General features: G+C 30.5%; 1 protein-coding gene across 1 annotated transcript; it reads left to right on the top strand.

Annotated features, from left to right (window-relative positions):
* Positions 1-6,602: 6,602 nt before the first annotated feature.
* On the top strand, positions 6,603-9,281 carry LOC113849623 (transcription factor bHLH67). Its single transcript, XM_027479652.1, has 4 exons — positions 6,603-7,226; positions 7,651-8,271; positions 8,427-8,852; positions 9,156-9,281. The coding sequence occupies exons 1-4, from the start codon at positions 7,194-7,196 to the stop codon at positions 9,237-9,239; spliced, it is 1,164 nt and encodes a 387-aa protein (XP_027335453.1). The 5' UTR covers positions 6,603-7,193; the 3' UTR covers positions 9,240-9,281.
* The last annotated feature ends 8,643 nt before the right edge of the window (positions 9,282-17,924 follow it).

The raw sequence follows: 17,924 nt of genomic DNA, 5'->3' as shown, positions 1-17,924 counted from the left end.
AACAGAAATATGAATATATCATTGACTTGTATGAATTTGCAAAATAAAAAAATTACATAAATAATTAAATTAAAATAAAAAATTGCTGTATTTTACATATTTTTATTCTTTTATTAATGTAGCAAATTAATGATATGTTGCACATTTGTTTAGTTAATAGATAAAAATTTTGAGAGATTTAATGTAAATAATTAAAAAATTAATAGGATTAAATATGAATATATAAGTCAAGAATATTAAAAATAGACATAAATTAAAGTATAAAAATTAAAAATATAATTAAACACAATAAATTCAAGTGATTTTGGTTCCAATTTCTTTTTTGTTGGCCAAAAGTAATAGTTTTCATAACATGAAAAATGACAAAAGACTCACATGGGGTGACAACGATTCCTTAGCGGTACAGACAGAAAAACACCTCAAACTGCTCCTGCCCCAAGAGTGAAGGCATCTACAGTAACCCACAATATTTTTCTTATAATTTTAAAAATATTTTTATTTTCATTTATCAGTCACTGAAAGGTATAAAATAATGCCATATTTTTTATAATTTAATTATATTTTAATTTATGTATAATTTTAGTTTCACTAATTGTAATTAGTTTTATTTAATCTTTATAATTTCCGGTTATTAAAATTAAGTCTCTTACCATGTATTTCATCTAATTATTAATGAAAATGTAACTAAAACATCATGTGATATTCATTTATATAGATTATAAAAAAAATGTTTGCGTGTGTATTTGCTATATTTTATACCTTTTTAATATATAAAAAAATATTAAAAAGACTTTAATAATCTATATTAAATATTAAAACGCATAAAATTATACAGTATGTTTCAACGACAAAGCTATAATTCGTAGTACTAAAATAAATTCACATTTGAGTGGATATGAAACAAAAATAAACATGAATTAAAAATACAATTACTTTTTTTTCTCGTAGTTTATATACATTCCTTTCTAATGGAAGCGGTACATCTCAAATTACACCAACCCCACAAGGGAAGGCATCTACAAACACTAAACCACCCTGAAACAGCCTTACTCATAAATGACTACAAATTTGAGGTTCTTTTCTTCACATAATTTTTCATCATTTAAAGATGTTCCAAAACTCTTTCTCTCTTGGAAAGGAAAATATTTTGTTAGAGAAATGCACTCTTTTTATTAAATCATCAACCTGACATGAATGATTAATTTTTTTATTTTGAATTTTTTGAGGTAAGATTTTTTTTTTTGACAAAGAATACTAATTATTAAATCTAATGACATAATAAGTATGAGTAAAAAAAGTTAAGCAATATATAAATAAGAAAAACTTATAAACTATTGCTTTAAGATTTGTATTGAATATGAATCCAAATATGTTTTGACATAATATAATAAGAAATGATAAAATATAAAATTTGAAGAACAAAATATAAGAAAAATATAACAAATTTTAATTTTATTTTATGTTTAATTAAAATAATAAATTAAATATATTATATTATCATATTTATCAATATTTAAATCAAAATTTTTATTTTTGTAAAATTCAGATTCCTTTACAAGGTAAAATTTATATTAAAAAAATAATAAAATAAAGTTATAAAGTAGACTTTTATATTTTATTCGTTTATCTCTTTCACTAAACAAACCTATATATTTCGCCATGGATAAGAAGAAATGTAATAAAGACTTCACTTCTTTGAAGTTAATAATGGATTATGGTATTATAATTTTGTTTGTAAATAAAAAATAAATTGAATAAAATAATTTTATGATTTGTATCATTTTCATAAATAATTATAATTATCTGTATTCTTTTCCTTTTAGACTACGTGATTTGAAGGACGGATGGAGAGAGGGACAAGAGTAGAGTTGATCCAATCAGCAATCCTCATTTTTGTAGTTTATAAAAATACAATATACGTATGTGTAAAGTTAATTTTTTTTTAGAATACAATTTATAATCTAACAGTTTATTAGTATAATTATATACGTGTTAAATTTGATTGCTTTCGTCCTGCACAGAGATGGTGAGTTGTAAATTTATCTGACGAATGGAAGTTTTTAAATATCATTTGCAATGGACAAAATATTTGAAAATTTACTTAAACTACAACCAGAAGAAAGTGAAAATCGCCTTATACGACAGAATACATGCTCGTAGAACAGTGGACCGCGTGAATGGTTTGATAGCAAACCATGTATGAAACATAACATACACTGGATTTTGCATGCACATGGTTTGTCTTTATTAGTCCTTCAAACAAGTTGAAACTCAAATTGAATTGGAGATTTTGTGTAAGATCTTGATTGTTCCCTTACCATTAGATGAATAGATAATGTATAGCTTCTGCGGCCAACTATTGGTGTGCCATTTTCCACACTTGATATATAGTACGTGGTTAATACCAGGTTATCCAAATCTACTGTGTTGGCTAAATCAGCTACCATCCACTCTTTTTCTATCTTATCAAGAGTGTAAAAGATTAATATTGAAGTTTGACTTGAGAAAAATATAGTTGTGATTATTAATGCAAGATTTGCTTCATAAATGATGATAAGGTAGTCCTACGTGTTTGCCGATGACTAATTAGCGATTTAGTCGGTTAGATTAGATCAAACCGAATGAAAGGATCTATTTTGTTCTATTATCTTTAATCCTATTGTTTTATTGAAATCTAAATATATTATTAAATCTCATATCATGCTTTTCTCTACTTTTCTGCATGTTTAAATTAATCTACGTTTATTTTTTATGTCAATCCATAAGGTACACCTTATAACATGTAATTGAATGTAAATATCAATCTTATAATAGGAATTAGTATTATGTTTTTTGTCTTATTTTAACTGGATTGCCAAACACTTAGAAACACGTTTTATGTTATGGGTTAGTGACTAATCTAAGGAACTTATAACTATAATCAAAACAACTTCGAAACTTATAGATTGAATTTTAGACGAAAGTAAATGGGTCGAAATCTAATGTACTAGTTAGAGTGCATTCGTTATCATTGGATACTGATAGAACCTGTAATACCTTGGACAGAATCTGTTTACATGCTTAAAAATTTGTCCTAACGAGAAACAAAACATACATTTAATTAATACTCTTGCCATAGTGGGATTCCATTAAAACAAAACTATGTCGAGACATAATCAATGCTAAACGAAAAGCATGGTTCATGGCATGGGGCCCAAGTCCAAAATTTGATCATTTATCAGAACCAAAATCTACAGCTGCAGTGCCTGACATATAAATGAGACAAGGAGGATGACAGGTGTATTTGTGAATTGTGAAAAGGTGAAGCCAAATGCAAAAAATGGTCAATAGAATCTGTACTATGCTTCACGCGGAAGAAGCTCTTGAAAGTCTATTCTAAAGGTGTCATCAAATGAATGCATTGAATCAATTTTGAAGATGGATAAAAAATAAATTATTGATCCACTTTCATCCATTAATAATGTGTTAAAAAAAATCAATTCATCCACTACCTATTTAATAAAAACATGTTCAATCTATCTGCTAACCGTTTATGTTGGATAAATATCCAATCCATTCATTTAAAATATATTATATTTTATTTTAAAAATATATTTTTATAAAATAAAGTTTAATATTTATATACACATTCAATATTATAGAATTTATAACCATCTTTTAAAGATCCATATTCAACTAATAGACTTTAAACTACTAAATTTAATGAATTATAAATATTAAAAACAATTAATTGACTATTTACTATCATATAATGATTCAATCTAATTTATTACATTTTTAATAATTAAATGAGTTGATTAAATTCATGTATAAATAAAATGATTGAATTATCACTCCTAGTTCTATCAGATTTCATAGCAAAAGGAAATTAGGACAATCCATACTAGATGGCAATAGTTGTTATATTCATTTCTGTCCTCACTTCATTATAATTTCTTTTTTCACCTCTCTTCTCACTCACTACCTTGTTCTCTTCCTTCTCCCTTTTTTTTTTCCTCTAATGCACCCTCACCTTTTAACATCCACTAAGCTCATTTTCACAACATAAACAAAGCTTGCTTCCCCTATTAAGTAATTCATATAAAGGAAAATATAGTGGCTTAACGGCCTCGAATTCTATCCCAAAACAGTGCATAATATTTTACATTTTCCAAATATTTGCAACTCCTAAAAATAGAAACCATAACCGTGTTAGTGTGCTCTTTACACCCTTTAACCCTCAAATCAATCAAATGAATGCATGAAACTAACATTGAAAACTCCTTCTCAATCAACATTTCATTACATAACAAGTCTAATTTCCTCAGTTTCCCTCAAATGCTACCCCAAAGTAGCAAGCACTCTAGGTTTTCTTTCAATCATATCCCAGTTTATTAGTTCCAACCTCTTCGATAAGCTACTCATTGTCATCCAAGACTCTTCAAACTTTCACCAGTGACAAGACAAAAAGTTTGAAGCTTAATACATGAGAGGCCTTTAAGATTCACAATCAAGTTGAAAGACAGTCTTTATTGAAGTCCAAACTCCAAAGATAAAATGAAGATAACGTTTAGGCATTTTAAATTTGCGTTGATAAAAGAAGGGTAGCAACCCCTCTATATTACCACAATCATATGAGCTAAGAGTGAATCCAAATAGGGACAATGATGCATTGCAAGTTCTAAGAGAACCCATCAACCATTCTCTTGTAAGTACTTAAAAAAAAAAAAAAAAGAGAAGTAAAACTTTACCTTTCCCTGCATTCAACTCAACTTAATGCTTAAGTCAGCCATCATTTAAGCATTGACAATACCATTAACACAGTGACAGCTTGGCAATCAATCACTTTCTAGTGTACAAGAGTGAATTAAAACTTTACGAACAAATTTAATACTAAACTATAAGTAAAAATTGTTTATAATAAAGTATGACCCTTCATTAATGATTAGCATTAGCATAGTTTTAACCAGAATAGAAGGTTATGCTAATCAATCCCGTTTGAGTAACAGAAATTGTAATGGGCGTCAAAACCAAACAGGCTAAGGACAGCGTTATCATGCCGTACAATATAGAAGAAGCTTTACCTTTGTACTTGCTGGGTTGCCTCCACCCACAGTATAAATTGACTAGTTGAACAACCAGAGGGTAAATCCTATGGATAAAGTTCAGCTCTGAAATTTTTTAGATAAACAAGTAAATTTTGAATGCACAATATTATGTAGAGTAATCGTAAGTTAATGAAAAAAAAGGATCACTAATAAGATTTTAATTATATATACATAATATATATATATATATATATATTTATATAATGAGATAAATTTTAAAAATGCGTGAGACTGGTTGCGTGTTCATTTAATTTATAACTAGCATTAATTTGACATATATTTTAATTATAGTTTAACTATTTGAATTTTTTAATAAAATTATTTTTACTTAACTTTTAATAGAAATAATACCTTTCTTAAGTCTTCTCATCAACCTTTGTAAAAATGAAGCTGCGTTTAATTCTTTCATTTTTACATCCTCAAATTTACTCCAATTTACCCCATTTTGAATTCTTTAATTCATATGTTTACATGATATTTTTATGATTAATGTTAATTTTAATTTTTAGAGCTCAGTTTAAATACTCAAAAATTCAAAAATATATTTATTATATTTTTATAACTTTCATGTGATGATTATATTATTTTTAAATACAATTTTATTTTTATTTATACTTAAACTCAATTTTTAGGAGTTGAGATTAATAAAAAATTATTTTATTTTTTTAGGGTACTACTGATCACTGGTTAAGAGATTAATAAACAATAAATTTTTATTAAAATATATTGAAATACATTAAAATATATGAAACAGTATCCATTTTTAATAAATTTTTTTGTTATATGATAACATCTGTCACGTTTATTTCTCTCTCTATCTCTGGACAAGGATAACTTGTGTTTTATTAAGATGAAAAGTGAAAAAAAAAAAAGAAAAAAAAAGAAGCAACATAGAGGAAAAAAAAAAGAACTAGGATATATAATTTTTAATTGATATTCAGACAGGCTATAAATGAATGAAAGAGAGAGTATATAATTTTCTATAACAATTAAAAGATAAATTTAATTTAAAAAATCATATTTTTTATTAAATTATTTTTTAATATAAAAGTATTTGTTACTTTTTACTGTAATAGAAATTAGTTTCATTTTAATAATTAGAATAAAAGAAAAAAATTTCCTTTTCAACCCACTTATTTATTTTCATTAATTCAAAGAATAAAAAACTTTATATTTGCACCCAATTTGGTTGTTTTTGAGCTCATTCAATCGATGACATAGCAGCATACCAATCATATATCTGCATTCCATTCTTGACATAGGAGAAGAAGGGAGAGGGAAAAAATGGTGCCCACTCCAGGCATGCCTATGAGGTATTAGAATGACAAGTTACTCAACAAATATAATGTACGTAGTTTGTTCTTATGTGTAACTAATATAAGCCAGAATAGGGAATTGGAAATGATACATCGTCATCATGCACACCACCACACAATCCATACAACCCCTTTCCAAAACCTTTTCTTAAATTCCATTTTTCAATTATTATAAAATAAAAATCCCTCCGTACTTTCTCTTATGACTTATGAGAGAGAAAGAAAAAAAAAGACACAAACACACAGAGAGATGGGTTAGAGTCCCACAACTGTCTGTCCCCGCTGTTGGACAAAACTGCCACCGCCAATAATGCTTGGGACCTTGTAAACCAGACAAGCAACTCTCTCTCTCTCTCTCTCTGTTTCAAATGCATCTCATAGTGCTAATAGCATATCTCTTGTAACCCAAGTTGAGAAGTTTCCACCTTTCATTTCTTACCACAAACAAGTCTTATACTACTCTTAAGATCAAACCACTATTTGGAGCACTGTTGTGTGACCTGAGAGTTGTTCCAAGCACAGCATTTATTAATATTCTATATAAGAATAAGAGGGTATCAACTATCAAAGGCATCAGAAACACAAAGGAATATATTGCGGGGGTGTTACTCATATGGGGTCTCGTTCTGCTTCTTCTTGGGGATTACATTTATTACCATTCCTTTGTTAGTATCACTACCATACGGAATGTTGGTCACCCTCATTTCAGGTCTAAGGTAAGAAAGAGAGAGCAAAAGCTACTAGCATTTAAGACCATATACTTACTTGGATCACCATTCACCTTAATTTCATGGAGAGCCTTCAAGGACCCCTCAATTCATGTGTATGTATTCTATTACTTACTCTTTAAATTTAATTCTTACTACTACTTTCCTTCCCTTTCTCCTTCATTTTCCTTTTCCTCCAATCCCATTTCTAGAATCAAGAAAAGTACTGCATTTACTCCTCAAAACGCTTGCATTTAATGCATTGTGTTATTATTTTCCTGAAAATACTTGAATCCACCCCTTTGTTGACATTCCACTTCCGTTCCCTCTTTTATGGCTCGCTTTTTCTGCATAGACTTACCCTTTTCTCCATTCTGACCCAACCTCAGCCTCAACCCCATTAATGGAAGCATATATTCCTTCCTTCTTTTGAATTAACCCGGCTGTGAAAGTGAAATCCAACCAATACTTCACTTTCCCTTCTCATTATTCTTATGTCATTTTTTTTTTATTTCTTGTGCTCAATTGTTTTTCTTGCAGTTCTTTGGTGAGCATTTGGAAGAGAATTGTTTGGAGCAAGTTCTAGTTGATGCAGGAAGCTTGAGGCTTGAGGAGGAAGAACAGCTTCTAATATCAAGCCTAGAGGATAACATTAACATGCCGTTTCTTCAGATGCTTCAGAGTGTGGAATCCCCACAAATTTTCCCTCTGAAAGAACCAAACTTTCAAACGCTTCTGAGGCTGCAGCACCTGAAGAAACCATGGGAAGGAATAGCCTATATTCCAAGAATGGAGACCCAATTTCAAGCAGCATTGGAGCTTGAGAGTTGTGTGACACATGACATGTTGGAGATGCAGTCACCAGTGAAATCAGAAAGCAACGAGCTTCAACACCTACTTTCAGTTTCATGTGGTGAGAAAGTGAGCTACGAGTGCAACCAGGAACCACCACACAAAGTATCACAACCATGTCTCAAATCGCAGCCAGTAACTACAACAAGGGAAAAGAGAAAGAGAAAAAGAACAAGGCCAAGCAAGAACAAGGAAGATGTGGAGAATCAACGCATGACCCACATTGCTGTTGAACGAAACCGCCGACGCCAAATGAATGACCATCTCAGTGTTCTTCGGTCCCTTATGCCCCCTTCTTATATTCAAAGGGTATGTATGAACAATGAAGCTCAATTAGTCAATTGTCAACCCCATCTTGTCAAAATCCCTTCTTTTTCTCTATTCATGTTAAAAATTCAATCTTTTTCGATATGGGATGGTAAAAAATTGTGTTTTTCAATCCTTTATTATTTTTCACGGGGCAGGGTGACCAAGCTTCAATCATTGGAGGTGCAATAGATTTTGTGAAGGAGTTGGAGCAGTTGCTTCAATCCCTTGAAGCACAAAAAAGGATGAGAAAGAATGAAGAGGGTGGTGCTTCTTCCATGAGGTTGTGTAACCCATCATCATCATCATCACCATCTCCACCACATGGTTATGGAATGAGGTCATCATCATCGTCCAACGATGAAGTGAACTGTGGTGATGAGGTGAAGGCAGAAAACAAGTCAGAAGCAGCAGATATAAAGGTCACCTTGATTCAAACCCATGTGAACTTGAAAATTGAGTGTCAAAGAAAGCCTGGGCAATTGATAAAGGTAATTGTGGCTTTGGAGGACCTTAGGCTAACAATTCTGCACCTCAATATCACCTCATCCGAGGCTTCTGTCCTTTACTCCCTCAATCTCAAGGTATTACTCTGTCTTTTCACTTCAATTTCTCTTTTTTATTTTTTCTTTTTTTAAATATGGTCAACTCTACAAAGTGGAATCAAGTCAGTGTACTATTCTCTTCTGACTTGTAATCTAAGCAAAACCTGGCTTCCCTATTTCCAACATTGTCTATTGTCTATCACATTTTAAAGATAATTTATTTTTGATAAATTACCATTTATTTAACATTAGTATATTCGTTTTGCTGTACTACCGTTACACTTTTTTTTTGGTGTGTGTGAGAAAAGTAATAATGGACTTTGACCTTGTATGGTGATGCAGATTGAAGAAGACTGTAAGCTAGGTTCAGCAAATGAAATTGCGGAAGCAGTTCATCATATATTCAACCTCATGAATGGTAGCTAAAGACCACTTAGCTTCAAGCATAGGGAGCGGGTAGTAGAGAAATAAAAGACAAAATCATTGCAAGAAAGATGATGGAATGGGAAACGGGGAACACAAGGCACCCATTTCTTGTCTACATTTCAATATGAGAATTATCATGTTAGGTAGCTCAGAGATAGATGGTACTAAGGGATATGATAAGGCATATGATATTTGCTGCCCAAATGGTTTCTCTTGTGCTAATTTAATTAAAATGCTAGTATAGTAGTATTGTTGTATAATATGTGTTGCTTTATTACTTTATTATTTTGCTGTGAATTGAGAATTTGGGTTCATGGATTGCGGTATGGTGGTGGGGTATAAAGGGTAGGGCCCATAAGAAGGAGGACCAACTTTGAAAATTTTGGAGTTGTCATCATTACGATTTACAAGAAGGGGGAATGATGCTTCTCTTTTTATATTGACTTTGCGTGATGGCCGAATACTATAAAAGATGTTCCATGTAATATGTATGTCCTCACTTTCTGATGGGTTCTTTTTGGCCTCGAGTTCACGGCAGCATTATACAATTTGCAGTGATATCATAAAATAAATAATCAAGCAAATAAAGCAGAACTGGTTCTCAAGGAATTAACCATATTGCAACCAAGTATGACACTGAATTTTGTTTGTTCATTCAATCAAATTAGTTTTTTTCTGCCTTATACAATGTTTTTTTTGCAGTATCATTCAAGATTTATAGTGGTTTCAATTTCCTCTAATCCTCTTTCTAAAATTTGCCACATGATTTCATTATTAAAATAATGTTTGAAAGTATTTACATTGTAAGCACGCGTAAAAAGAAAGCCGAACGATATTAGTTAAAAATGGTCAAAGTGATATAGAAATTTTATATTATTCGTTTATATAAAGAAATGCAGACAAAAGTAAAACATTGTATATTAATTCTGATAATAGTTGTTGAATTTATAATGTGAATGCTACCATAGTGTTCTCGATATGACAGAATGTACACCAAGAATTATATTGAAATAATATCATACTTATGCTACATATGATTAAGACATGGTTGATAACGACTTGTCTCTATCCTGCAAATAAGGCTTATATTAAAAAGAAGTGATATTCTAAAATCTTCATTTCTCAAATTTAACTTTACTGTCGTATTTTGTAAAACCCCCCAACAAACCCAAGAAAAAGGGATCACAAGCCCACAAACCGTTGTCCCAATTTGTGATAGCTGACATAACAATGTAGCACAGATGCACAATCCATATGCTGTTTCACAGAATCAAATTCACCATGCAATTTCATCGTTTATAAAAAGTTAAAAAGCCTTGGTTTGAGATAAGAAAAGGACCATTTGTCCATCACGATACTCCCACCTTATTTTAATTTATATATATATTTTTCATAATATGCGATCAAAGACACATGTTAAAAAGTTATATTTTTTATTGAAAATAAAGATATTTATCATCTTAAAATCATAAAAAAAAAATGAATGCATACTTTTTATAGTGATTTAAAATATTTAATAAGATATAGTTAATATTTTTTATCATTATGAAAATAAATCTAATTCTAAAAATGGTCTTATAATTAATATATATATTTTTAAAAAGGGTAAAATGGAGTCTTACAATTTGAGCATTTCACAGCAATGGCATTACATTTTTGTATTTTGTGGCGGTCTTGGAATTGATATTAATGAAGTTGAGATGGAAGTAACAAGAGGAAGCCATATCAGGTGAGACAGGGAATGACACCCTCCTTGATACCACTGTCAGGTATGAAAATAGATTTTTTGCCCATTGGGATGATTCCAACACCAACGTGAAAATTAAAATATAAAGGCAAAACAAGAGAGTGACGTGGTAGAAAATTCCCTAGTGAAAGGTGTTTGACAAGAAACTGTATAAAGGGTAGAGGAGGAAGTCAAAATAATGATGAAGGGGCAGTCCCAATCCCACAGCCTCAGAAATCAAATATAAGAAAATACTAATAACTCTCTTTAAATATTAGTTAAAAATATTAAAAATCAGAAAAAGACATTCATTCTCACAATTCTCAATATATTTTGAAAGCACTAGTTAGCAAGATACAATAAAGCAAAACTATATACGATAAATGATAATATATATATTTTGTCTGTCCCAAAAGTCTGAGAAATATAAAAAATGTGTATAATATATTTGTCTCTCTCACAAATAGAGAAAGAGAGAGGAAGAAAAGAAGCACCCATCCCCATGTGCAAATGTGTCAGAAGGAGAAAAGCACCCTCTCCTTTTCAGGCCCAACCCCAGCCTTAGTCCTATTCATTTTTGGTCCTCGAGTTGCTAGTGCCTAGTGCTGTACCTCTTTCCCATTCTTGATGCCTTGTTGCTTAGCTTTTTTCTTCCTTCTTTTCCCTTTTCCTTTGTGTCTCCAAAGCCTTCAAACCCTGTCCCAATTAATTTAGAACTCATCATTCGCTGTGTGAGCCCACTAACCTTTTTTCTTACTCTCTCTACCCCATAAGTCATCATTGCTACCTTTGCTTCTATTTTTCATAATCCACTGCCCCTCATCTCAGATTACATGTTTTACTGTTCACAAAATCATGTCACGCACAAACAATGCCAAATATCTTAGCTGGTCCACTTTCAGTACTTCATCAGAATACACATTGCATTATTTTTGCTACAATATTACCATAGAGATATTCATTAATGTCATAATCAATTAGAAATTGATTTTAATTCACATGCTAATGATGGTGTTATTTATATACCACCTCTAGTCTCAAGTTTGACGTATCAAATTGAGCTAGTTTCCAACATTCTTAGTGTATGTTTTTGACATGGAGTAAAAAGTCAACACTTTCAATTGCTAAAGAAAATTATGTGTTTTCGTTTTTTGTTTATGTAGTTCACTATAAATCATAAAATGAGATGATGAATTCTATTGACATTATTCATGCTTTAAATCGTGACAAACTTTATATGAAAACTAGTTCAAATAAAGTTTTATCATTGGCACATACAATTCTTATCATGCTAATAAAATTTTTAAATCAATAATTGAAGGTTTTAAAATTTAGAAATAAATTAATATTTATAAAAGCTTTGCATGGTGGCACAATGTCCTCGGGCAACAACACTAACCTTGACATTAATGAACCCAAAAGGAACGCCGGTCAGAAGTTATTGGACTAAGCGACTGTGTTATTGGAAAAGAAGAGACATCCTTCGAACTTCCCGCTTTAGTCTCGCATTTTCATTCTATCATTAGCATGATCAATGTATATACGGTTATCTAAGAAGAGCACATTTTCTCATAAAGTGGAATTTTCTTATTAACAATTTCATCAAAAAGAAAAAGAAAGTATAATATCTACTTATATTATGAAATAATATTAAAAAGAGAGAGATATTATATTCCTAAAATAAAATCATATACTAATTTATTTAATTTTTTTTATTTTTTCGATAACATTACTTTTTTCTCACATTTTTTTATCCTCAAACACTCAAATCATTTTGCTTATGTCACACTTGAACCAGAGAATGGAAAGAGGCAAATTGTCCTCTCAAGTTTTTGGTTAACAAAAAAAAATCAATTGAAAAACTAAAATACGTGCTTATTCCAATCATTGCATATATATATATATATATATGATTAAAAGTTAAACCATTAAAATTTCTTCTATTGAATAAACTTTTCCCGATAAAAAATATTATTAATATACAAATTATGGATCTACACTAATAATGTAATGTATCATAGTAATAATATATATCAATTTTTTTATACCAGTTATATATATGATATATATCATACTATCAGTGTAAATTAAAATAATGTCTATTTATTTACTGGTAAATAAAGGTTATGTGAATGGAAGCTAACCTAGCTAATACCAGACTATTAATGTGCGTTGTAATAAGCCCCACATTCCCTACTTTATTCAACTAGCTAGGACTTGCAAATCATTATTTTGAGATGCTCCATGTAAAAAATTGGGTTAAAAGGGAAGATACAAAGGAGTAGCCTAAGTAGTTTAACAAAGTACTATTCTTAGTATCATTTCATATAAATGGACGTGGATTTTACTCAATTATATGGCTTGCCTAACACTGCCCAAACTCATCGTAGGCCTTGGTTTATCTATGATAACGCCAACAACTATGGTTTGGACCAAAATCAGAAGCGAAAGACAAAGAGTTTTGCTCTTGGGGGACCGCACTACGACCATATTATCAGAACCCGAATCTGATCATTATTGACCTACGCCACTATTATTATTAACCTTTGCTTCTTAGCCCCTCCACGGGTTACGTGACTATGCATAATGCATGTATAAGACTACGTTCCTCACAGGTGATGGAGATGGGACAGTGGATAAACATAAATGCGTAAAATCCAATTCCATTTTTCTTCTAGAATAAAAAATTAATGATGTCGTTTCCTTCATCGTTTGTAAAATTTTTTCACTTTTTAAAAGAAGAATTAATCATACACTACATAATTACATTTTGAGTTGACATCTTCTAAATATCAAATCCAAAGTAATTTTGTCCAATTAAATTATTCAACGTACAATACAAACAGGCTTTCACATATTGATGAAGGTATGCATGAATAAACTAAAATAAATTAAAACATTGGATCGATCTTGATCACCGTGGTAGAAGTAAAGAATTCAAAAAATTGCATAATATGGGGTCACACTCAAATTTTTTGTCTATAACTTGTCTATGAAATGTTGACTTGTATCATGTTTTTAGTGGAATTGGTGGTAGTGCGTGCCTTTTATTTTTGGAAGCTAGGAGGATACATTACATAGTGATAAGAGAGAAGGCTGCCAAATATGAAGGCATCTGCACCAACTCTTCATGTTGATGTGTTTTGACAGAGTTACCAAAATCTTAATAAGTTCCAAAGCTAAGATTGGTTATGCAAAATTGGAAAAATTCGGGTAAACAGTGATCGTACCATATAGCACAGCCAGATGTAGTTGTCTTCGGTGCTTCAAATTCCAAAGAGAACCTTTCTGCCCCTTCATTCAGACTTTGCTTTGGCCTCTTCAACACTTTACAGCATCACGGTGAAAAGTTAAAAATGTTAAGAATTTCAAGTTATTTGCAGTTAAAAGTTAATGAAGTTCTGAGATGTGCGCAGAATGCAATTTATACAAATAGTTGAAGGTGGTCTTTGTTTTTGGTTTCTTTTGTTTCTCTATGTGTGATGTGTCCCTTTGACCATTGGTTTAGTGGGTTAAGACTTAGGACTTAGAAAGTGTGTGTGTGTGTGTGTGTGTAATAGGTGAATGTGAGGGAAAGTTCAGAGATTCGAATCGTGAGGTATGCAGATCATTGACAGAGAGGGCAGAGATCTTCTGAGACTTCTCAGACTATATGGTTTTCAGGAACCTACCCTCTCTCTCAAGTTTGTGTGCCGTTTCAAGCATCAAACTCCAAACCTCACCCTTACCCAAGTGTTTATATACTTACCCTATTCAAATTTTTATATACCTTCTCTTTTATTTTTCTTATAAATATGTTTTTATTTATGAAACTTTCTTGTGAATGTGATGAGCAGCGAACTAATACAATCATATACAATAAGTGCATGATTTGTAAATAAGTTTTACGTTGATTGAAAAGAACTTGAGAAAAAAATCATTTCTAATTATGTAGTGCTAATATTAACAAATTAGGTTTCTATTGAGTATTTCACTAAAAATAATGATTAAGAAATTGAGAAACATTTTTTACTAAAAAATAGGTAGAAATATATTGAAATTATTGTTAAAAGGTATTAGTATTATTATTTATTCCTTGATTAGTGCTTTAACTGGATAAGTTTTTCAGTAAAAAATTTTATTTTAATTCTTTAACTATTTTAAATTTTCTTTTAAAAAAATTCAAATTCATGTTATACTTTATTTCTTGTCACAATTTTCAAAGAAAGTTGGAGTATATATTTTCAACATGCTTGGGTTTGAGTCCACTTGCATCGAGCAGCCACACCTGCTTGGACGAAAAGTCGGAAAAGCAAATAAAAAGCAGATTATAAGCTCTATTTTCTTTTTAACCTTTAAGTGAATAATATATTTACTAAACATATACAATCGTTGGTGCTAGGATGAGTGTAACAGATGAACTGGGTCATGAGTGATGAGCTTATTCATGTACAATCGTTGGTGCTAGGATGAGTTTTGGGCAAGCAAGAGTATGATGCCATTTAGGTATCTTGTGTTTCTGTTTTGCACACCAATATGACCAAAAGATGCCCTGCATGCAACCACATGAAGACGGGGATGAGGTTAAACCACAAGACAATATTTATTTGTACAATGGGGACTCATGAAAAGGTAGTGGTCCTATGCATGTTTCTAGATTACATTAATTAGTAAAAAGAGCAATATGGTTCTCACCTTTCAACCATTTGAATTTTTTACTGCCATACTTTGCCTCTTTTACTAGGAAGCTGTATCTGTCCTTGATGGTGCTATGTGAGTGCAGGTTTATTTTGAAATTAAAATTGTTTTAGACATCACATGTTTATCCTCAGAGAATGAGCATATAACCAAGGTGAAATAGTGAAACATTGAAGAGTTGGTACAACATATTTTTGTAACAAATTATATATCATATAAAGTTACACGAGTATGCATTACTTATAATGTGTGTTCAGCATGTAATAGAAAAGTTAATAGTTGCACCCTTTTTTGAAAAACAAAGAGAGAGAAAAATGAAGACAGTACAGATGTTCTTGCCAAAATTTCAATCAACTATGCTATTTTAACATTCTTTAGTTAATATTTACACTACTTTCACGCCCACTCGTTTATAATAAAAAGGGAGAAAAGACAAATTTTATCAAGTTTTTCTTCCTTTTTTCTTTACCATGAGGAAATGCGTGTAAGCACAGTGTAAAATTGAGTGTGGGAGAATTTGTTTTGAAAATTGAAATTGAAAAATACTGGCAATGTACTTTATATATATTTTTGTTATTAATTAAAAACTCACATTCGCGTGACTTCATGTAATTTTAATATATTTTAACAAATAACATAAAACATATTAAAAACCTATGACAAGTTGGACAACTCATGTTTTATAAAATCTATATATTTGAAAGAAATTGTTTCAGAATTTTAAAATATATTTTGATATTATATAGATTAAAGTACTTACTTTTAAAGTATTATTATGGGAATATTTAAAAATTATAATATCCTACTTATTGAAATTTATTTTTGCTTATTTGCTTATAAAATAAAGCACAGAATAATGATGATGGCATCAAGATTTTGTTGTTATGTATGGGCTTATAGACAAAATGATGATGAGATAGTGGCCTATAAAAAAACGACCCATTACCATAATTATTGAGAATGTCAAGGTGGTCATCTCTCTTAGCCAATATCTTTCTGGGCCGTCAATACTTAACTAATACCCAATTTAATATTTGTCCCAGCCCATTTAGTTGTTCTACTTAATTTTTCTTTCATAATATTTATTAATATATAAGAGAAAATAGATACATATACCTCTCACAACACACATCTCCATTTGATTTCATTACATATACGAAAAATCAAAATAAATGTTCGTCTTGAACAAACAAAATGGGTTGAATCAAAGTATACGAGAAATCAAAGTACGGATGATAATGGGTCGAATCAGTTGTATCAATCTAATTTTCTTAATTCGAGCTTAGTTTAGTTTAAATTTTCGTTAAACGCACTGCATTAAATTTTTTTTATCAAAACTAATTTGTAAAAAGTAATACTTCAGCCTTAAGCTTTTATTTTTAAACTATATGTTGTGTTGTTATAGCTTCTAATGCACCTTCTTCTTGACACACAAAAAAGTCCCCCATTTGGCAGTCCTCTTTCATTGAGTTTGGTTTTAGATACAAATACAGTGCAACAGGCTAAGTTGCATTTGAATAAAAAACTATTCACAAACATTAAAATAGCAAATAATAATAATAGTTAATTTTAAAAATATTAAATTTGAACCACACCAAACTTATTTGTTAAACTAATTGTATATCCTGTAGACAATAATAACACAAAAAATAAATAAACAAACCCCAAATTTTAGCTAGGTTCCATGATACTCTTACTTATTCAAACTATCCCAGCCTATTACAAATTTTTCTCGAACTCAAAATTGGTTAGTTGCGATTATTCTGGGTTATCATTGTGACTGGGGCTTACCGGCTTATATTTTTTCCGAGACACATTAAACTTCAGCCAACAACATTAAATTTACATTGTATGTTAATGGTTTCAAACATGCTTTAAATTATATTAGCGCACAATTATAATTAATAACGTTAGAATAAACATAAATTTGTAACCGATTAAAGATGAATTCAGATGCCCACTTAATTTTCTAGACTAAAGATAAGAAAAAACTTTTTGAAAGAAGTTTCAAAAAGTTTATCTCTTTTTTGTCAATAAGAAGTTAGTCTTAGTCAACTATTAATTAAAAAGATGTATTTTTGGGTGGCTCGGCCCTTGAAAAAATGTAAATAAGCAAGTGGAGAAAGCTTTGGTTTCAAAAGCCCAACCAAGAACCTCCTATCTCTTGAAATACCATAAAACCCCTATCTTGCAGCCATGTCAGCACACTATCTACATGAAAGGAAACGAGTGGTTGTGGTGCAACATCAACCGTGGAAAGAGCATCTCCACAATCATTTGCA

The sequence above is a fragment of the Abrus precatorius genome, unplaced genomic scaffold (assembly GCF_003935025.1).
Source record: "Abrus precatorius isolate BTA unplaced genomic scaffold, Abrus_2018 Scaffold9, whole genome shotgun sequence".
Classification (NCBI taxonomy): Eukaryota; Viridiplantae; Streptophyta; class Magnoliopsida; order Fabales; family Fabaceae; genus Abrus; species Abrus precatorius.
The sequence above is the reverse complement of the archived record's forward strand: the minus strand, read 5'-3'. Positions and strand labels throughout refer to the sequence as shown.